The sequence below is a fragment of the Balaenoptera borealis genome, assembly GCF_965194805.1.
Source record: "Balaenoptera borealis genome assembly, chromosome: 20".
Lineage (NCBI taxonomy): Eukaryota > Metazoa > Chordata > Mammalia > Artiodactyla > Balaenopteridae > Balaenoptera > Balaenoptera borealis.
Window position 1 is genome coordinate 14,711,875 of NC_138879.1, and position 21,387 is coordinate 14,733,261.

Genomic DNA, 21,387 nt, shown 5'->3' on the forward strand with positions numbered 1-21,387 from the left:
GTTTTATTTGTTTTTTATTTTATTTTATTTTTAAATTTTTTTATTTTTTAATTTTTTTAATAGATCTTTATTGGAGTATAATTGCGTCACAATACCATGTTAGTTTCTGTTGCATAACGAAGCGAATCAGCCATATGCATACACGTGTCCCCATATCCCCTCCCTCTTGGGCCTCCCTCCCATCCTCCCTATCCCACCCCTCCAGGTGGTCGCAGAGCACCGAGCCGATCTCCCTGTGCTATGCGGCTGCTTCCCACCAGCCAACTACTTTATATTCGGTAGTGTATATACGTCGATGCTACTCTCACTTCGCCCCAGCTTCACCCTCCCACCCCATGTCATCAAGTCCATTCTCTATGTCTACCTCTTTATTCCTGCCCTGCAACTAGGTTCATCAGTACCGGTTTTTTAGATTCCATATATGTGCGTTAGCATACAGTATTTGTTTTTCTCTTTCTGACTTACTTCACTCTGTATGACAGACTCTAGGTCCATCCACCTCACTACAAATAACTCAATTTTGTTTCTTTTTATGGCTGAGTAATATTTCATTGTATATATGTGCCACATCTTCTTCATCCATTCATCTGTTGATGGACATGTAGGTTGGTTCCATGTTCTGGCTATTGTAAATAGTGCTGCAGTGAACACTGTGGTGCATGTCTCTTTCTGAATTATGGTTTTCTCAGGGTATATACCCAGCAGTGGGATTGCTGGGTCATATGATAGTTCTATTTTAAGTTTTTTAAGGAACCTCCATACTGTTTTCCATAGTAGTTGTATCAATTTACATTCCCACCAACAGTGTAGGAGGGTTCCCTTTTCACCCCACCCTTTCCAGTATTTATTGTTTCTAGCTTTTTTGATAATGGCCATTCTGACCAGCGTGAGGTGATATCTCGTTGTAGTTTTGATTTGCATTTCTCTAATTAGTGATGTTGAGTATCTTTTCATGTGCCTCTTGGCCGTCTGTATGTCTTCCTTGGTAAAATGTCTATTTAGGTCTTCCGCCCATTTTTTAACTGGATTGTTTGTGTTTTTGATATTGAGCTGCATGAGCTGTTTGTATATTTTGGAGATTAATCCTTTGTCTGTTGTTTCATTTGCAAATATTTTCTCCCATTCTGAGAGTTGTCTTTTTGTCTTGTTTATGGTTTCCTTTGCTTTTTGCTTAAAAGCAAAAGTTTTTAAGTTTAATTAAGTCCCATTTGTGTATTTTTGTTTTTATTTCTGTTCCTCTAGGAGGTGGGTCAAAAAAATTCTTGTTGTGGTTTATGTCAAAGAGTGTTTTTCCTATGTTTTCCTCTGAAAGTTTTATAGTGTCTGGTCTTACATTTAAGTCTTTAATCCGTTTGGAGTTTATTTTTGTGTAGGGTGTTAAGTAGTGTTCTAATTTCATTCTTTTACATGTAGCTGTCCAGTTTTCCCAGCACCACTTATTGAAGAGGCTGTCTTTTCTCCATTGTATGTTCTTGCCTCCTTTGTCATAAATTAGATGCCCATATGTGCGTGGGCTTATCTCTGGGCATTCTATCCTGTACCATTGATCTATATTTCTGTTTTTGTGCCAGTACCATACTGTCTTGATTACTGTAGCTTTGTGGTATAGTTTGAAGTCAGGGAGCCTGATTCCTCCAACTCCGTTTTTCTTTCTCAAGATTGTTTTGGCTATTCGGGGTCTTTTGTGTTTCCATACAAATTTTAAGATTTTTTTGTTCTAATTCTGTGAAGAATGCCATTGGTAGTTTGATAGGGATTACACTGAATCTGTAGATTGCTTTGGGTAGTACAGTCATTTTCACAGTATTGATTCTTCCAATCCAAGAACATGGTATATTTCTCCATCTGTTTATGTCATCTTTGATTTCTTTCATCAGTGTTTTATAGTTTTCTGAGTACAAGTCTTTTGCCTCCTTAGGCAGGTTTATTCCTAGGTATTTTATTCTTTTTGTTGCAATGGTAAAGGGGAGTGTTTCCTTAATTTCTCTTTCTGATATTTTGTTGTTGGTGTATAGGAATGCCAGAGATTTCTGTGCATTAATTTTGTATCCTGCAATCTTACCAAACTCATTGATTAGTTCTAGTAGTTTTCTGGTGGCATCTTTAGGATTTTCTATGTATAGTATCATGTCATCTGCAAAGAGTGACTGTTTTACTTCTTCTTTTCCAATTTGTGTTCCTTTTATTTCTTTTCTTCTCTGATTGCTGTGGCTAGGACTTCCAAAACTATGTTGAATAAGAGTTGCAAGAGTGAACATCCTTGTCTTGTTCCTGATCCTAGTGGAAATTCTTTCAATTTTTCACCATTGAGTATGATGCTTGTTGTGGGTTTGTCATATATGGCCTTTATTATGTTGATGTAATTTTTGTTTTTTATTTGCCATGCCACGCAGCTTGCAGGATCTTAGTTCCCTGACCAGGGACCGAACCCACACCCTCAGCAGTGAAAGCTCAGAACCCTAACCACAGGACTGCCAGGGAATTCCCATTTGTTTTTTTTTTTAGATTCCACATATAAGTGAGATCATACAGTATTTGTCTTTCTCTGTCTGACTCACTTCATTTAGCATAACACCCTCTAGATCCATCTATGTTGTCGCTAATGGCAAGATTTCATTTTTTATGGCTGAATAATACTCCATTGTGTAGATATACCAACCACATCTTTATCCATGCATCTATCAGTGAACACCACCAACAGTACACAAGAGTTCCCTTTTCTCCATATCCTTGCCAGCGCTTTTTATTTGTTGTCTTTTTGATGACAGCCATTCTGACAGGTGTGAGGCGATATCTCATTGTGTTTTTGATTTGCATTTCCCAGATGATTAGTGATGTTGAGCATCTTTTCATATGTCTGTTGACCATCTGTATATCTTCTTTGGAAAAATGTCTCTTCAGGTTCTCTGCCCATTTTTTTTTTTAATTTATTTATTTATTTGGCTGCGCCAGGTCATAGTTGCAGCATGCGGGATCTTTAGTTGCGGCATGTGGGATCTAGTTCCCTGATCAGGGATTGAACCTGGGCCCCCTGCATTGGGAGCGTGGAATCTCAACCACTGGACCACCAGGAAAGTCCCCTCTGCCCATTTTTTAATAGGGCTTTTTTTAAAAAATAAATTTATTTATTTATTTATTTTTGGCTGCGTTGGGTCTTCGTTGCTGCATGCGGGCTTCAGTAGTTGTGGCACGTGGGCTCAGTAGTTGTGGCTCACGGGTTCTAGAGTGCAGGCTCAGTAGTTGTGGCTCATGGGCTTAGTTGCTCCGCGGCATGTGGGATCTTCCCAGACCAGGGCTCAAAATCGTGTCCCCTGCATTGGCAGGCAGATTCTCAACCACTGCGCCACCAGGGAAGCCCCAGGGTTTTTTTTTTTTATGTTGAGTTGTATGATTCTTTGTATATTTTGACTATTAACCCCTAATTGGATATAACATCTGCAAATATCTTCTCCCATTTGGCAGGCTGCCTTTTTGTTTTGTTGATAGTTTCCTTCATTGTGCAAAAGCTTTTTAGTTTGATGTATTTGTTTATTTTTGCTTCCCTTGCCTGAGGAGACATATCCAAAAATTATTGCTAAGACCGATGCCAAAGAGCATGCCGCCTTGTTTTCTTCTAGGAATTTTATGGTTTTGTTTATTGGGATTTTAAAAATTATTATTACTGGTTCAATTACATTACTGGTAATAAGTCTGTTCATATTTTCTATTTCTTCCTGATTCAGTCTTGGGAGATTGAACATTTCTAGGAATTTATCCATTTCTTCTAGGTTGTCCATTGTATTGGTTTATAATTGTTCATAGTAATCTTTTATGACCCTTTTTATGACTGTGGTGTTTTTGTAACTTCTCTTTTGGTTCTGATGAGTTTGGCTAAAGGTTTATCAATTTTGTTTATCTTTTTGAAGAACCAGCTCTTAGTTTCACTGATCTTTCCTATTGTTTTTTGTTTGTTTGTTTGCTTTTAGTCTCTATTTCACTGATTTCTACTCTGATCTTTATTATTTCTTACCTTCTACTAACTTTGGGTTTTGTTCTTCTTTTTCTAGTTCCTTTAGGTGTAAGGTTAGATTGTTTATTTGTATAGTCTTCTTTTTAATCTTGTAATTATGTAGTTATTTTTATTCCTAATAATGTTTATTTGTGCTTTCCTTTGTTTATAAGTAAATTTCAGCAGAGATTTGCCTGTTCTACTGGTTTTTTTCAAGGAACTAACTTTTGGTTTTATTGATCTTGTGTACCATATCTTTGTTTTCTATTTTATTGATTTCTGTTTTTTATTATTCTCTTCTGAGTTTACTTTTGGGTTTACTTTGTTGTTCTTTTTATAACTTCTTGACTTCTTACTTAAATTGGATACTTATTTCATACACTTTTCTAATACAAGCATTCAAGACTATAAATTTCCCTTTAAGTACCACTTTTGATGCATCCAACAAATTGTAATCTATGATATTTTCATTATCACTCAAATCTAAGAATTTTAAAATGTGTCATTTATGATTTTTTCTTTGACCCATGGATGAGTATGTTTTTAAATTACCAAATATATAGGGGTCTTAAAACTTATCTTTTTGATGAATTTGTATTCTCTATAGGTGCAGATCAAGCTTTTACATTGTATGTTTCAGCTCTTCCATTCATTTACTGATTTTTCTGTCTGCTTCATTATTCATAATTGAGAGATGTTGTATTAAAATTTCTTGCTATGATGATGGTTTTATCTCTTTGTAGTTCCTTCAAACTAAGTGCTTACAAGTTTAGAACTATTATAATTTTCTGATGAATTGACCCTTTAATCTAGGTACTCACTCTATCCCTAATAAATATCAATATTTTTGTCTTAAAAGTCCCCTTTGTCTGATATGAATAGACCTTTCCTGGCTTTCTTTTGGTTAGCTTTTGCCTGGTATATCTTTTTCCATTCTTTGACTTTCAACCATTCCATACTCTTAATCATTACATGTGTCTTGTAAACAATGCGGAACTGCGTTTTCTGTTTAAATATTTTTAAAATTGAATCTGAGATTGGAATTTAGGAATGACTGAGTACATGACTTCCACTAAACCCTGCTAAGAACTGAGTTTAAAACCTGCGTTTTCAACAACAATCCATAGTTGGTAAGAACTCTAACCCAGAAGGTTGCCTTCAAGGTAGTGTGTTTGAGCTTTTTTTTTTTTTTTTTTTGGTAGACTTTTTTTTTCTAAGAGCAGTTTTAGGTTCACAGCAAAACTTAGGGGAAGGTAGAGATTTCCCACAAACCTCCTGTCCTCGTGCACGCACAGCCTCCCCCATTACCAACACCCCCCACCGAGTGGGACATTTGTTATGACTGATGAACCTGCATGGACACATCATTATCGCCCACAGTCCATAGTTTACATTAGGGTTCACTCTTGGTGTTGTACATTCTATGGGTTTGGACAAATGTATAATGACACACATGCACCACTGTAGTATCATACAGAGTAGTTTCCCTGTCCTAAAAATCGTCTGTGCTCTGCCTATTCATCCCTCCCTCCCTTTAATCCCTGGCAACCACTGATCATCCAACCAACTACTCATCATTCCTAAATTCTCACCTCAGTTCTATCACCTAATTCACCTGAGCCCCAATTTCCTCAGATGCACAATCGAAATTTGTAGATTTGGTGTGATAATTAAATGAGATAATGTATTAAAACCTTAACTTAGTCCCTAGCAAAGAATAGGTGTCAATTAAATGCTAGTTTCCTTTTCCTTCCTCCTTCTCTTAGTAATCTGAAATCACGTTTAGCTGAGAAAAAAAGAGAAGAAAGTGCCCAGGGACAGTGTGTATCACCAGAAATCTGAGTAGGGGAGGGTAGGGGGCAGAGGAAGGAGGTAAACATCCAGCTATTGCCTCCCAAACCCTCTTTCCAGCTTGGAAAATCCCTACCCAGAGGGGACTCCCACAGTGTGTCCTGTGGGATTTGGGGCTCCCCAGATCTGAGGCTTGTAGGCAGCGCTGTCCTCTGTGTACACACAGCGCACGGGAATCCCGTGTGCACACACATCACTCACACACACGTGTGCCCCCGGCGCTCCCCCCATCTGCCCGGCTTATCAGCTGCTTCCCAGCTTCCTCTGCCTGGCTTCTTATAGACCTGGGACCCTGGGAGCCGGCCTTCCACGTGGCCTCCCCAAGACCACTCAGATAACGAGAGGAAATGTGGTCATCAGCTCACAGAAGGCTGGGGGTTCCGGCTGAGGCTCCAGGCCACCACTCCCTGACCTGCGCCCTCCATCTCTCTCCAGGCGGTTCTCGGCTGTTCCCTGCGAGCCCGTGGACGCCACTCGAGATGTCCCCGTTTGGTGGCTGGGGACTGCTCTCGGCCTTTCTCGCCCTGCTCTGCTGCACAGGTGAGCCTGGGGATCCTGACTGGGCGCTTGCCAGCCAGGACCCCCTCCCCTTCAGGCAGGGAAGGGGGTCCTGGTCCTGAAGTCGCTGAGGCTTTGAACACAGAGGCCGTCTGCCATGGGTACAGGATGCTGTGCCAGCCTAGCTTCCCCATGACCCCTGGCAGCGGGTAGGGGTCCTGGCCTTTTGGGAACCAGACCCCATAACTTCATGGTGTGTGGCTGTGGCAGGCTGTGGAGACTAAATGGGGAGGTGAAGGGAGGCTGGGGTTCAAGGGCAGGTGAGGGCACGCCCCAGCTAGTCTTCAGAGGTGGCCCAGGGGTCAGCAGAGGGCAGCAGAGGGCATCGCCTTGTGGCGACCATGAAAGCGAAAACGAAGCCCCTTCCAGGAAGTCCAGGGGACCGTGAAGGAAAATGCCTCCGTGTGCTGAGCACTCTGTTTTGGACAACCTGCCAGGTGCTTTCACGACAACCCTGCAGGAAAGGGATTACTAGCCCATTTGATAGATGGAGAAACTGGGGCTCAGAGAGAGAAAGCACTTTGCCCAAGGCCACACAGCTGGTACCTGGCAAACTCAGGTTTCAAATCCAGCTCTCTCTCCCTGCAAAGCCCCTCTTTTGCCCCTTCATTATATGCCACTAGCTGAGGGCTAAGTGGGGGTCCATGGGTGTGGCAGGAGCACAGGACCCAGGACGGGCCCAGCTGGCTGGGATCAAGGACCTTCTGGTCATCACCGAGTGGGAGGTGAGCGCCGAAGGCCTGAAATGCTTCGTGCCTGAAACACTTCTTGGCTCTGCGCCACACACAGCGTATTGTGCTGAGCACAAAGGGAAATATGCGAAATCTGGGCCTTGCCTTCTAGAAGCTCCAAAACGTCCAAGGGAGAGTCAGCATGCGTATGAGTCATTTGCAAGGTGGTCCCATTACCTTCCTGACCTCGCCTCCCCCACCTTCCTCCTCGCTGAGCTCCAGCCATCTGGTCTCCTCCCCACCCAGGGTCTCTGCGCTGGCGGTTCCCTCCCCCCGCAGATACCTGCCTGCCGGGCTCCCCCCCACCCCCACCTCCTTCGTTCTTTGCTCAAATGTCGGTGTTTCCGTGAGGCCTGTGCTGACTACACTATTTAACACGGCAACCCCACCCCACTCCTTATTTCCTTTCCTAGGCATTTACCACCAACTGACAAGCTGGCTAGTTCACTTGTTTATTATTGTCTGTCTCCTTCGCTGCAATGTGAGCGCCGCAAGGGCAGGGTTTGGTCTGCTTTGGTCCCTGCTGGATCCCCAGAGCCTAGAACAGTGCCTGGCACACAGCCGGTGTTCATAAAGGATTTGCAGAAGAAAGGAAAGGAGGGAGGGAAGAGTCGAACCCATGGCCATGGGGGCTCAGAGGACACAGTCCACCTCCATTTCAGAGAGGCCTTCGTGGAGGAGGGGACATTTGGGCTGGGCCTCGTAGGTCAAATAAGATCCCTCTCCATGGAGATAGAAGACGTGCATGAGAAAGACTAATCTGGAGGCGACGAGCTGGAGGAACAGCAACCAGAGGCAGGGAGACAGCTGCAGGGGGGTCGCAGTCTCTTTGGTCTAGACCCAAGGCGATAAGGTCTGAACAAGGGGAGAGGAGCAGAGGGGACCTCTACCCCTTATCAGACTGCCCACCGTGGGCAGCTCCACTGGGCAGGGCAGCGGGGACGTCTGCTGCTTAGTGTTTCTGGTCTTCCAGGGTCTGGCGAGGAGGCGTTCGAGGTACGCATGTGGCCAGAGCAGCTGATGGTGGAGTCCGGGGAGTCTCAGGTGATTAACTGTAGTACCACCTGTACGCAGCCCAGCGCCGGTGGTCTGGAGACCACCCTACACAAGACTCTCCTGGAGGAACAGGCTCAGTGGAAGCTGTATGAGGTCTTCAACGTCTCCCAGGACACAGATGTCATTTGCCATTTCACCTGCTCCGGGAAGCAGGAGTCCAGGAGTCTGAACATCAGTGTGTTCTGTGAGTGCGGCGCCGCGGGGCCCTGCTCCCCTAGGCCAGAGCCTGCATCTACCGAACGCACGCAGAGCTGCTCTGTTACTACTGCTGGGCGCTCTTGTTATGGCCCCCACTTCCCTGGGCTCCTGGACCCAGGCCATGGGCTCAGAATCTTCTCACACCCTCCCCTGGCCTCCTTGAGCCTGTTGGCAACCCTGGTTTTGAGGTTTGCTCAGAGGAGGACAATCCAAGCAAGGTTTAGACAAATCTAAAAGTTGTTTCCCATGCCGTGCTACAGTCTCCTCCTGGCTTGGTGGCGCCCCATCACCAGAACACCCTGCATCCCATGACAAGCAGTGGGGGCCCCATCAGGAGGGCTGGTACCCTCTGCAGTAGCCCACTGGCCTCCCGGAGAGAAGGCTGAGGCGTGGTTTTATCTCCCCCTGAGGGCCCTTGGCAAATGTGTGACCATCACACACATACCTGCCCAGAGGCCACGGAGACCTTGGATAGACTGGGATTCTCTCAACAGCTCGGCACCAAGGGTATCGCTCGAAACTGTCATCAGTGGATCAAATGAATAGAAAGATGTCCTAAATCTAACATATTACCCTGGGGTAATGGGGGCAAGGCATTCTAGTTCAAAAAGGAACCCAGGGTACCACCGGGTTTAATAGCTAAGGGCTAGAGGTAGCTCAGAACCCGATCCTGAAGAACCAAGGCAGGTCTGACTCCGGCCTCCACCTCTGAAGTGAAGAATCTCACAACTCATGGTCCAGTTCCAATGAGTACTCCCTTCGAAGTCTCTCTCAACATAATTATCCAACCATTTAATTTTTGAAATTTGTATTTAATTTTTGGAGAGGAAGGAGACAGATCCAAAACTTTTATATCTTTCTAGTTGACTGTACAGGTTCTGGACCTTTTCTTTGTAGACACCAGGCTACCTCCATTCTTGTCCATTCCAGAAATCATGTCCATAAAACAACCACCCAGTACATCCTTCACCCTGAACTGCTTCCTCCTTCCTCTTTTTACATTTTAGAGCAGCCAGGCCCCAGCCCACTTCCTGAGAACACTGTGGTGACGGGGATGGTCCCGGCTGGGTGGAGCCTGCTGGAACTGCATCCCCATCCTGACCAGACCTCGCTTCCTTCTTTCCTTCAGACCCTCCAAAGCAAGTGCTGCTGAAGTTATGGCCCACTTTAGTGGCTGTAGGGAGATCGTTCACCATCCAGTGCAGAGTGCCCTCTGTGGCACCCCTCGAAGGTCTCACTGTCACCCTGCTCCGTGGCAGTGAGATCGTATACAACCAGACCTTTGTGGGGACAACACTTTCCCCCCAAGAGGCCATGGTTACCCACAACACCACGGCTCACAGGGAAGACGACCGCCACAACTTCTCCTGCCGGGCCGAGATGGACCTGCGCTCTCGCGGCGGGGACCTCGTTCACAGCGTCTCAGATCCCCAGGCGCTCGACGTCTATGGTGAGGGGGAGCCCCCGGAGGAGGAGGGAAGGAGAGGGCGTTCACTTTCAGCCCCTCATGGGAGGAAAACGCCTTTGCCCCACTCTCTGCCAGCTCAGGGGGAGGCACCCAGGAACTTGATCCCAAGAGTTCCCTGGAGCTCTCTCCAAGTTGCCAGCTTGGACCCCAGCTAGCTGCTTGGCCATGAACAAGCTGGGTGACCTTAACCAAGTCAAGCTCCTCTCTCTGGCCTTGGCCTCTCTCTGCAATGACAAGTGTAGCCTGACTGACCCTTAAGATCCCCTGGACCCCTGCTGTTCTGTGACTCTAGATGACCTAGATGTTCTCTGTCTTCTGAGAGTTTGGTAGAAGCTCCCTCAGCTCTGCCCAGGGAGGGGCTCGGCCTGGACCATGCCACTGTCCAGGCTGTGGTGTCCAGCAACCACGTGCTGGTGCCAGGAGCTGGTGGCAGGGGGACGTCTGCCCTCACGGTCTCACAGAGGCCCAGCTGGTGGCCTGGACCCCGGCCCACCTTTCCTCTAGTTGATATACCAGTTGCCACTCACCTCTGCAACACAGGGTGACTGCAGAACGACGAGGGGTGGGCGGGTGATGGGCGGACCTCTACTCCCCCTTTGGCCCTGGCACCCGGGACCAGAGGACTTCTAAGACCGCCGCCCTCTCCCTCCCCAGAGCCTGCACAGGACAACCAGACGGTCATCATCATCACGGTCGTGTCAGTGCTGCTCTTCTTGTTTGTGACATCTGTCCTGCTGTGCTTTGTCTTTGGCCAGCAGTGGCACCAGAGGCGGACAGGTACCTACGGGGTGCAAGCTGCTTGGAGGAGGCTGAGGTGGGCCTACCGGGCATAGCCTACGTGAGCGGCGTGGCCACCAGCATGGCGGCCACTGGAACTCAGCACGGCTCCTTAGGGTTGTGGTTCAGCCCTGGCTGAAGGCCCGTGCCAAGCAGCAGAGGACTTCAGGGACCCTGCCTTTTCTAGTCTGAATACAAACACCTGGACTTAACCCTGTGCCTCAGTGTCTCCTCCTGGGAATGGTCAGGAAGGGGAGCCACCAGGCCCGGCTGGACTTCGGTCTCCAAATGTCCCCTCAGCCTCCCTCCACCCTCTCCTTCACGGGGGCCTTCCAGAGCCCCGGGGATCCCAGGCCCTGGGGCGCCCCCATGCTGACCAGCCCAGGCACCAGACGCCCACCCTCATCGGACACTGAGTGACTCATTCCTACTGAGGGAGGGTGGGGAGATGCACCCTGGCCCAGAGGGGCAGAGAGACACTCTGTTCCCACGTGGCCCTCTGGGACCGCAGGCCCTCCGTGTCAGAGCAGGGCATGGCTCTGACCTTTCCTTTCTGTCAGCAGAGCCAGCTTCCAGGGCTAAGCATGGGGGCCCCAAGGGCTCAGCTTCAGGATCTCCTCAGCCAGGCCTCCCCCATCACTCTGGGCCTTCAGAGAGCCACGGACAACAAAAGCAGTCCTCGCCTCTTACCTCCTGCTCCGTTATTGGGCCAACCCGAGATGCCGCAGTGCTGGCCATCCCCGGGGTGGTGGGTGGGGGAGTGGAGGTCGAGGGAGGGCTCTGGTTCCCAGGCCTCTGCCAGCCCAGGCAGCAATCACCGGGACAGGCTTGGGCTTTCGTGTGACCGCCAGGGCCTGGGCACTGCTCTAAGGGGCTCTCACCCTGAAGCAGAGATCAGACTGCTTCAAGGTCTCCGTGGGGTAGAGAGGGGACTGACTGACCTCGGGGAGAGGGCCTACTTGGGGCTGAGGGGGTAAGAAGGGCTGCCAGGCATAGGTGCAGGGTTGGAAAAGCAGTAGCGGGGCACACAGGGGCTCCGGGGCTATTTCCAGCCCTGCGATGAAGCTGGCGTGGGTCCTGGGGCTGATGTCTGTCCTCACGGGAGGCTCTCGGCATCATAGTAGTCTGGTGGGAGACAGCACCCTCATCGTGACTCCCTCCTGCCTCAGTGGAGCCCAGGGAGGAAACCGGAAGGGGACAGGCCAGGTGTCCACGGCCATGACAGTAGGGGGCCCTCAGCCCCCCAGGGCGCATGGCCTTCCTGGCCTCTGATCGACCGCCAGGCCTGGGCCCCACTGCCCACCCACCTGGTCCCTACCTGAAGCTGGGGGTACATCCACACCCACAGTCCCTGTGGCACTGGGGGGTGGGGGCGGGGGCACTGCTCTCCTGGGATGGGGAGAAAAGAAAGAGCCCCGTCAGAGGCCCCAGTAGCCTCTGGAATTTCACCCACAAGTTTCCTCACCCCAGCCTGGCCCCTAGCCAGCTCTTCCAGCCCAGCCCCAGAGCAGGGCCCGAGCAGCACCCAGACCCCCGGCCTCACTTACGCCCCCCTTTTCCCAGAGGTAGGAGGGTGGTGCTGAACCCTGGCCAAGGGCTGCAAGTGGGGCTGCGGTAGGGGAGGGGAAAGGAGAGGGGCCGGCCAGGGGAGCAGGGGGCCCAGAGCAGGCATCAGGCAGGGCAGGTAGTGGTGGTGGAACACCAAAGGCCCCTCCTCCTGGGCTTCGGTCTCCTCCTCCTCTTCATACGCTGCCTCCTGTTGACCCTCCAGGTAGACCTGGGGATTGTGCAAGAGGGGAGGGGAGAGGATACAGGATCAGGCTCTCCCTGCCACCACTCCTCCATTCCTCTAAATTATTTCTCCAGATACCCAGCACAAAATAGCTACTGTTTATTGGGCATTTACTACACACAAGCAAGGCTCTTTGGAGACATTCATTCCTTATTTTGCGGATGGGAAAAACCGAGGCTCAGAGGTTAAGTAACTTTTCTAAGGTCACCCCGCTAATAAGGCCAAGCAGGGACTGGAGAAATCCAGGTATGACTCCAGAGCTGGGGCCAGGAGTCCAGCAAGCTGCCCCTGGCCTCACCCCGTTACGGATACAGGGTTCTTGGACTCTTTAATCAATAGAAATTGATAAGAAGCCAGCCAAGGAATTCAGGCTGGGAATTCACTGGGACTCATGCTGCTCGAGGGAGCGAGAACAAGAAACAGGTGCCCTTGCTTGCTCCCCAAGGAGCGTGGGCTGGTTCCTTACATGGGGAGAGGGGAGGGACTGATTGGTGGGTTGGGCTGGAGGGGCGGCTTAGGTGGTCCGCCCACCCTCTTGGTGGTGCTGGGTGCAGGAATCACGCGCAGTACCCTACTTTTGCACCTCAGAAATGGCAGCTGATTTGTGGCCTTTTTGTATCTTATTGTTCATAATTGCCCCAACTGCGCATGCGTGCCGTTATTTTTAGTCTCATTTCCTTTGTATTCTGCGGCTCGAAGAGACGTTTGTCCAGGTGCAAGCACTGCAGCACCGCAGCAAAGGGTCCCAGGTCCCAGCCTGTCTCAACCCCCAGTCCCTGGACCCGCTTATGCCCCACTTGTTGAGGTAGGGCGCTCCTCCCAAGGGCCCCCTGAGGGCCTGGGGGTGAAGGGGTGGCAGCAGCTCCTCAGGGTCTCCCTCTGCCTTGACTCCTCTGATCGGCCCCTCCGTGAATCTCTCTCCGCTCCCTCCAAGCTGATAGGCATCCTCTCACCACCCAGCTGTCACCCCTCCGGACGTCTCAGGCTGCCCATTGCTGGCTGAATAAGGCTCGGCCTTAGAGCTCCTCCCCCTCCCATGCACCCATCACCTCCCCCCTCCACCCCCCCCCCCCCCCACATATACACAGGGTTTCCTCCATTCCGTCTCCTGATTCTGCCCCGGCCCACCTAGATGGTGGACACACCCCTCACCTCCTGCAAGCATCAGAATCCTACCTGGCTTTCAAGGGCTGGTTCTAAGGCCACTTGCTCCTCCAAGGAGATGTTCCTCATGCCCCAACCAGGTGGCCCTCACACTTTGTGCCAGTCACAGCCAAAGTTGCCTTGTATTCATAGTCATTCATTTATTCATTCACTTGTTCAACAAATAGCAATTGAACCCCTAATAAGTATCAGGCACACTGCAGGCCCAGGGGACAATGGTGCCTGCCCTCCTGGGTCTGCAGTCCGATGGGGGATGCACTGCAAAGGAAGCCTTGAAAACAAGACCTGAGTGGTCTGGATTTGGGGACCCGCTACCTCCACTCCATGGAGGCTGACACGGGGGCCTGGCACATAACAGATGCCAAACAGACCTAGCCAGATAGATGGGGGCTGGCTTCTGGCTCCTCTGTTGCCTGATCCTTTTTCTCAAGGTGGGGGGAACCCTAAATGGATGCCCACCTCTGGCCCTGCAGGCGGGCAGCCCTGGTAGCCCACCCCCACTCCCCCCCCTCCAGCCCACGCACCTGCGGGCCGGACCAGGCAGGCCCCTGGTTGAGCGCCGCTGCCACCTGGCCACTCAGAAGCAGCTGGTGCGTCTGCGCGTTCTGCAGCATCATCAGTTCCAGCAGGTCTAGGGGACGGGAGTTCAGCAGGCCCGCGCCAGAACTCCCCCTGCCCTTGCCCCGACCCCAGGGCCTTTCCCCCAACTCCAGCTCCGGGGGGAGGGCGGGGGAAGGAAGGGTGCAGCAAGGACACCCAGAGAATATGCCGGGCAGAGTGGGGTACAAAGTGGGGAGATCCCGGAGTCTCACCTTCCTTCACGCGGCTCGGCTGTGGGGACGGAGGTGGGATGGCCCACAGGAGGGGCTGCAGAATGGTCACCCAGGGCTGGGGGGGGGGGAGGGGGAGACTCAGGCTAGGTGGGGAAGGGATGGGGACCCCCCCTCGCTCCCCACGCCGTGAGTCGCTTCCCTAACCTCGCAGGAGCTTCTCCCCTCCGCGCGCCCATGGCCTCCCTGTCAAGTCTCTTCCTCTCTGGCTGGGGTCGCTCTCCTCACCCACCCCCGCTCCTCCAGGGTTCGGACCCTCCAGGGACAGCTCCCCAAGTCAGCCCGCCCCTCCACCCCGCCCCCAAGGCCTTCCAGGTAAAGGCAGGCTCTGGTCCCCGACTCAGCCTTCACCGTCGGGGCTACAGTCTGTGCGGGGGGACGACCCCAGCTCCCTCCAGTCCCTGAGGCCATGGCCAGCTGCAGCGGATCAGGGTTACCTTGACGACGCTGGGCGACGCCAAAGTCTCCTCCTACGCATGCGCAGGTCCCGCCAGCGGTCCGGTGCCTGGGACGTTCGCCCTTCGTCGCCGCCTCCTGCTCTTCTCTCTCCACCTCTAGGGACGAGGGGTCCCGAGGACCCTCACCCCCACCCCCGGAGGCCCAACTCTCTCCCAGATGTCCACATCCAACCCCCCGCGCCGTGGCTGCCTGGGCATCACGGCGCATCCCTCGCTGTACCTCGCAGCCTGGGGCATCCCCGGCACGGAGCCTGGGGGGCCGAGTTTGTTGAGTGAATGCGTGAGTGGCTGGGGAGGCCCGCCCCAACTCGGACACTTGGTTTTTGGGGCCCAGTGCCCAGCTGACTAGGATGATGAGTTAGGAGTAGAGAATTCTGTTGGAGCAGGCTTGGGGGCAAGGGGCAGGTGAATGAGGAGGGCAAAGGATTTGCTCCCTGTCACTCTGAATCAGAGGGCCGTCCTGCGGGCCAAGAGTGGTTTCTGGAGGCCACCAAGGAAGGAAACACCAACCAAGTTCACGGAAAAGGCTGGCCCCTGTTTGCTCCCCGGTTCCTGGTCAAGGGGAGCCACTGCTCCAAAGAGGTGGCAAAGTCTGGGGAGTTTAACATCAGTGACCCCATTATTGCCCTTCATCCCGGAAAAATTACCAAAGCTTTCATTCTTTCAACAGGAAGTTATCGAGGTCTTCTTTGCTTAAGAACAGGTGAAGGGAGAGATCTATTTCGGCAGCTGTGACCATCCTAAGATAGGCCCTGAGCAGCAGTCGAAGAAAATCCAGACAGGAAGCTGGGATTAGCACCCCAGAGTGGCCTTCCCCCACCCTCCACTCCTGTTCAGCTCCCCTTCCCAGAAGTCCTAGTGTCTAGAGCCAGAAAGACCATTCCCACCTCCTCCTTTGTACCTTCGTCCCTGTCTCCAGGAGATGGGGACTGTGGGCGGTGCATTAGCTGTCCCCGTGGGTCTTATGGCGTTGACAGCCATCATCAAGCTGAGATCGGGCACTGTGGTCACAGGCCCGCAGTGAGTGGGAAGGCCACAGAGGCGCGTCTTTCCATCTCCACCCTCATTCCAGGGAGAAAGATGAAACCAATCCTTGCGCTCACCATCAGCAAACTTTGACCCAGGAGGTGCCTGTGTGTGCGAGGTGCCCTTCTAAGCACTGTAGACACAATAGTGTATCCTCGCTGGTTCCAGCGTTCTTGGGAAGTGAAAAATTCCCCTGAAAGGAGAGCAAAGATACAAGACTGTGCAAAGTGCCTTCTGAGTGAACCATACAAGAAGAGATCATGAAAAAGAGAAGACTCAGTCACTGAAGGGTGGAGTTCTGAAGGAGGTAGAGACCCTTGGGATGGGGCCAAGCAGTGTGAGAGGGAGAGGGCAGCCCAGGCTGGGAACACAGCCAGAGCAAAGGTGCAGATGCGGGAATGGACAGGGCCTGTAAAGATCCAGTGGCCCAAACTGCCTGGCTAGGGTAGGGGATCTGGGCAGAGGGAAGTTCCAGGCAGACACAGGACAGACTCAAAGGCCAAGTTATAGAAGTGAGGCTTTGCCATGTGGGTAATGGGAAGCTCTTGGTGGGTTTTGAGCAGGAGAGAAATAAGGGGACGACGTGTGCACAGCCACATTTTAGAAAGATGTATCTTGTTTGTCATATCTTTGTTTATGTCAACCAGAATTAGAAAGAACACATGTCTGATGGGATGTGTCCTCCCAATGGAATACTATTCCGCCATTGACAATTTTGGTATAGAATAAATCTACTGATGTGGATTGATGTCCAAGAGAGTCAAGCAAAACAATCAGAAAGCATAGTAAGATCTTATTTTTGTTTTAAAAATTATATGTATATATGTGCATCTGTGGGGGGGGGGGGGCGGAGAAAGAGAGGGAAAGAGGGAGGGAAGGAGAGAGAGGGGCAATTATAGAGAAGCTGTCAGGGCTGCCCATACCCGCCAGCCTCCCCACTTCTCCACACCCTCACAGTGCTTCCTGGGATCTCCTTCCAAATAAACTTCTTGCTGCCAAATCCCTGTCTCAGGCTCTACTTTTGGGGGAATCCAAACTAAGACACCGGTCTCCCACTTTCACCATTTCTGCTGCCCAGGCTGCTGCTAACTCCTGGGAACAGCTGTTCTAGCAGCTCTCTGATAAATTTGTGTTCAATGACGTGAAATACCGAAGTCGACATTGAAGAACATTCATCTGGGAGTATAATGGTCCATGGATTGAACTGAGGCAAAGCTGGAGGCAGGGAGGCCAGCAAGGAGGCCACCTTCCTTCCCTGTAAAGGAAGCTCAGAGCAGGCTGGAGGTGGCTGTAGGAAAGAGGCAGGAAGAGGAGATCATTTCAATACCTCAGATATAAGATCGCACGTTAACCCTACATGAGACTTACTTGTATTTTGGAAGACAGGGTTGAGATAAAAACTACCTGGCTTCTGGTATCCAATTAGAGGTGTCAAAGGAAACTGAAGCATTTGCCCTTTGAATAATGGGAAAACCACACACTTATCTGGCAACGTTATTTTGCTTACAGATCTAACTTCAGTCCAACAGTGGAGGAGGTGCCTTTCTGGCTACTTGCCCTGCCTACTATCATTTTCTTTGGGGTGTTGAACACTCCACCTAATCCCTTTCCATTCTTCTCAGTGGGGACTCTTATTTGCATCTTCACTTTTTTGTTTTGGGTTTTTTGTTTGTTTGTTTGTTTGTTTTAGTGTCCCAAAACAATACGTACCGAAAATCCTCCCTGTTGCCTTGGTAAATCTATTCCTGGAAATAAGCTAGACGTGGAAAAAGATTTCTACTCGTATGTGTTCGTTGCAGTGTTATTTTTAAGAGTTGAAAGTTGAACGTTACCCAATGTCCCATAATAGGGAAATGGTTATGCAAATGGAAGTAATTCACTCCAAGGAAGAGCTTGCAGTCATTAAAAACCATGGAAGGGGAAAAAGGGCTCCCTCCTCTCCTCCTTAGATGGAAATGTAGAGAAAAGGGTCTTTTTAAGAATTCAAGGGGAGGGACTTCCCTGGTGGTCCAGCAGTTAAGACTCCGCGCTCCCAGTACAGGGAGCCTGGGTTCGATCCCTGGTCAGGGAACTAGAGCCTGCATGCCGCAACTAAGAGCCTGCATGCTGCAACTAAAGATTCAACTAAAAGATCCCACATGCCACAACGAAGATCCTGCGTGCTGCAACTAAGAGCCGGGACAGCCAAATAAATAAGTAGTAAAAAAAAAAAAAAAAAAAAGAATTCAAGGGGAAATGAATGTCTGTGTGGTACAGATGAGGAAGTGCTGAGCAGAGAGAGACTGACCCAGTAGCAGTCTCTTTTTTTTGACCCATTTCCTAAAAAGGCACAAATTGGAAGGAGTTAGAATATGAGGGTTGAAAGAGAGGCGCTAAATACTGCTTTGCAGAATTTCATGTCTAACTGGATTTGTGGGGAGAAGCCTTGAAATTATAACAACAAAGAAATTCCATTTTTCTGCTTGGAGGCTCTGACTATACTATTTCTGCAAATCATGGTTATCCTTGTGAGATGTGTGTGTGGGGTTTTATCCAAAAGGCCCCTGGTGGTACTTTGGGGACTTATAAACACATAGATCACACCAATGGGATGCCGTGTGGTGGGGACCCAGTTTCAAGGTCCCACCCCATCAGAATGGAGCTATGGGATGGAGTCCAGAACCCTCCCCTCCTGGACTCCCTGGAAATTGGGGTGCCACCAACCATGGGGGAGTACTTGCTGAAGCTCCCAGAAAGTCACCCTGGTCTGAATGACTCAGGGAAGAAACTGACTTGCTCAGGCCAGGGGGTGGGGCTGGGACAGGGTGTGACGAAGCCAATTCCTGTGGATCAGGATGAGATTTTCTGAAAGGTGATTCTGTTTTGCAGGATTCTTTGGCTTGTGGGTGACCGAAATTCAACCTAAACCAGCTTAAAGAAAAGGCACTTTTGGGGGCTCATGTGATAGGGAAGGACAGTGATGGAGTTGGTTTATAGTTTAACTGACTCAGGTGTCTTCAGGTCTCTCTCTTTCCATCCTTCTCTCCCTCTCCTTCATCTCCCCCTCTCTGCATGTTTTTCCCTCTTCCTACAGACAGACTTTTCCACTCGTGGGAGACACACCGCAGGCACCTTCAGATGTACTTCAGTTACTCTAGACAAACTTAGAGAATCCCACAGAGAGAGAGATGATCTTTCTTTTGAATCAATACATACAAATCCCCAGGAAGGACTATAATTGGCCCCACTTGAGTCACATATCCAGCTTTTGGACCAACCACTGTGGCCAAGAGGATTGGCCAGACCTAGGTGACAATGTCCATCTCCGTGGCTGGGGCAAGGTGGCTGTCCTGTAATCAGGAGCCCCACGAGAATCACATATTTGGGGTAGGGAAGCAGTTCCCCAAAGCAAGGAGGAATATTGTTATCAAGAGAGAGGTATTCATTCCACTCGGGCTGTGGATAAAAGTCGTATTTAACACACAGCTTTTGTTTTCCCATCATCCCCATCCTTAATCCAAATGGCACCTTGTGCAAATTAGAAAAATTAGCCCCTTCCTCTAGATATTTTGCTACCATCTGCTAGAAAATTATCATCTTAAATATACTAATCTACAATGCCTACAAGTGGGACTGGTGCCCAGAATTGTGCAGTGCCCAACCCATACAACCAAATGCAGCAGCCCTGCCCCCTCGTATACTATTAACTTCACTTCCTCATTAAAGAAAGTCTTACTCCATAGAGCTTTGGGCAGGGGCAAGGCAGTGACTGAAAGGGCAGAGCCATAATTGGGAATGACAGCTGCTTCCCACCGTCTCCCCTCCAGTGCCCACAGACAGGGAGCCGTGTGCTATCCAGGGAACACTGACCAGGAATTCCAGACAGTGGCCAGCAGCAAAGCAAATTGGAGCTGCAGCAGGGCTGGGAGTGATGAGAGGGACCCTGGGGAGCAGCTTTAGGGAGACAACTTGGGAAGAATATGAGATAAAAGGTTTGCTTTTCTCTGAATGCCAGAAGAAGCAAAGAAGAGGCAGGGGCCGGCAGACGCTGGATTACATTAGCAATACAACTACGTGGAAAATGTCTGTCAGGTCAGTGAGCAAAGCAGGATAAAGAACCCTGCAGAGAAAACACCAAGGCTCCCACTTTGGTCTAGAAGACATGCCTCTGAGGGTGTGAGTGATTCACTGGGTGGAGATGTGCGAAGTCCGGGCACAGCAGGAACTTCTCAGACCACAGCCAGGCCTGGCCCGCAAGGAAGGGCTCAACAGTGCTGAGGCTAGATCCACAGAGAGCTACTGGGAGGAGAGGCGCCACTGAGCCCGCCCCCGGGATGGAGGGTGACCGCTCCCCGGGGCTTCCCTGTGCCCCTCTCAGAGGTCACTCCGGGCTGGGCTCAGCTCAGACAGGGCTCTGGCTGCCAGAAAAGACGGTGGCAGTGATGGGTATGGGAGACTGGGGGAATCTTTGGGGGACAGTTACTCTGGATTCACCCAGGGATTCTCTCGTCTGTTGGGACAGGCGCTGGTGAGCGAGCAGAGATGGGTCATTTCTCAACACCTCCACTAGGGGTCACCCCAGTCCCAGAGTGGAAGGTGGGGGAGGGGGGCTAAATAACCTCATCCCTCCCCCTACCACACCCCCTTCCCCAGCCTCTGAGGGACAGATGTCTAGCCAGAGGGGTGGGGGAGTGGTGGTGGAGAAATGACCCTCAAGACTGCTGTGTGGTACAGCTGAACAGCTGTGTGTGGGGGGGGGATGGGTGTGTGTGTGTGAGATGTGGGTGTGGGTATATAGGTAGGCATCTACTTGATAAAAATCTAGTGACCATAGGTACATATAGGTGGCCCCCGTGTACATGTGAATGGGGGCATGTTACATGGGCACAGACAACCGCATGGGTGTAAGTAACATGCATGAAATGCAAGAACGCATGGGCGTGACTGGTGTGTGTACACACTTGATACAAGTATAATGTCTGTGATACGCGGCATCTGTGCTCATCTGGGCAGGAGAGCGCGTATGGCTATATGCGTGTAATAATACACATATGTGCACGAGCCTGACGTGAGCGTGGGAGTGAGTCTGTACGTGTGAGCCGCAGGCCTGTGTGTGAATGGGGGTGACACGCAGTGGAAGCGTTTGTGTGGCTGTGTGAAGGGTGGTGGTTTCCGTGCGTGGCTGAGCGTGTGTGAGTGTGACGGGGGAGCGCACCCATGAGTGTGCACAGAGTGTGTGAGTGTGACGGGGGAGCGCAGCCATGAGTGTGCACAGAGTGTGTGAGTGTGACGGGGGAGCGCAGCCATGAGTGTGCACAGAGTGTGTGAGTGTGCTAGCCAGCCTGTCCCCCGGGAGTGCTTCTGGGAACGAGCGTGAAAGGAGATTCACGTGTGAGAATGAGCCTGCGTTAGTTCGTCAAGGGAGGGAGAGAACCGCGTGTGTGGGCTCAGACGCGTGCCCCAGTGAGCGTGCGTGTGCGTGTGCGTGTGGGTGGGCGAGCGTGTCGCGTG

General features: G+C 50.8%; 2 protein-coding genes across 4 annotated transcripts in view; one reads left to right on the forward strand and one right to left on the reverse strand.

Moving 5' to 3' along the window:
• Positions 1–10,839, forward strand: part of ICAM2 (intercellular adhesion molecule 2) — a 23,132-nt gene extending 12,293 nt beyond the window's left edge. For both annotated transcript variants that reach the window (XM_082373733.1, XM_082373734.1), the window contains exons 2-5: positions 6,275–6,379; positions 8,102–8,368; positions 9,512–9,832; positions 10,505–10,839. In XM_082373733.1, coding sequence (XP_082229859.1) covers positions 6,275–6,379; positions 8,102–8,368; positions 9,512–9,832; positions 10,505–10,683 — 872 coding nt within the window. In that variant the 3' untranslated portion in view covers positions 10,684–10,839. The remainder of the gene's footprint in view (positions 1–6,274; positions 6,380–8,101; positions 8,369–9,511; positions 9,833–10,504) is intronic.
• PRR29 (proline rich 29) lies at positions 9,744–21,093 on the reverse strand. Of its 2 annotated transcripts, XR_014238720.1 has the most exons (7): positions 14,765–21,093; positions 14,396–14,471; positions 14,108–14,214; positions 12,175–12,404; positions 11,946–12,016; positions 11,318–11,752; positions 9,744–9,827 (listed from the first exon to the last, which is right to left on the reverse strand). XR_014238720.1 is itself a non-coding variant. In XM_082373736.1 (6 exons), exons 1-6 carry the CDS (start codon positions 15,077–15,079, stop codon positions 9,805–9,807), a joined length of 822 nt encoding a protein of 273 aa, XP_082229862.1. In that variant the 5' UTR covers positions 15,080–21,090; the 3' UTR covers positions 9,755–9,804. The 2 variants fall into 2 exon arrangements, 1 of the variants encoding a protein (XP_082229862.1); XM_082373736.1 differs by lacking the exon at positions 11,318–11,752 and having other exon boundaries at positions 9,755–9,827; positions 14,765–21,090.
• Between the last annotated feature and the right edge of the window lie 294 nt (positions 21,094–21,387).

Excerpts from the sequence above, each read along its gene's own strand:
- PRR29 (XM_082373736.1), bottom strand. The coding sequence starts at position 15,079 with ATGCGCCGTGATGCCCAGGCAGCCACGGCGCGGGGGGTTGGATGTGGA. Across the intron at positions 14,472-14,764 it reads CACAGACTGTAGCCCCGACG|CCCTGGGTGACCATTCTGCA; the intron begins GTGAAGGCTGAG and ends CCCCCCCCCCAG. Across the intron at positions 12,405-14,107 it reads CTGCCTGGTCCGGCCCGCAG|GTCTACCTGGAGGGTCAACA; the intron begins GTGCGTGGGCTG and ends CACAATCCCCAG.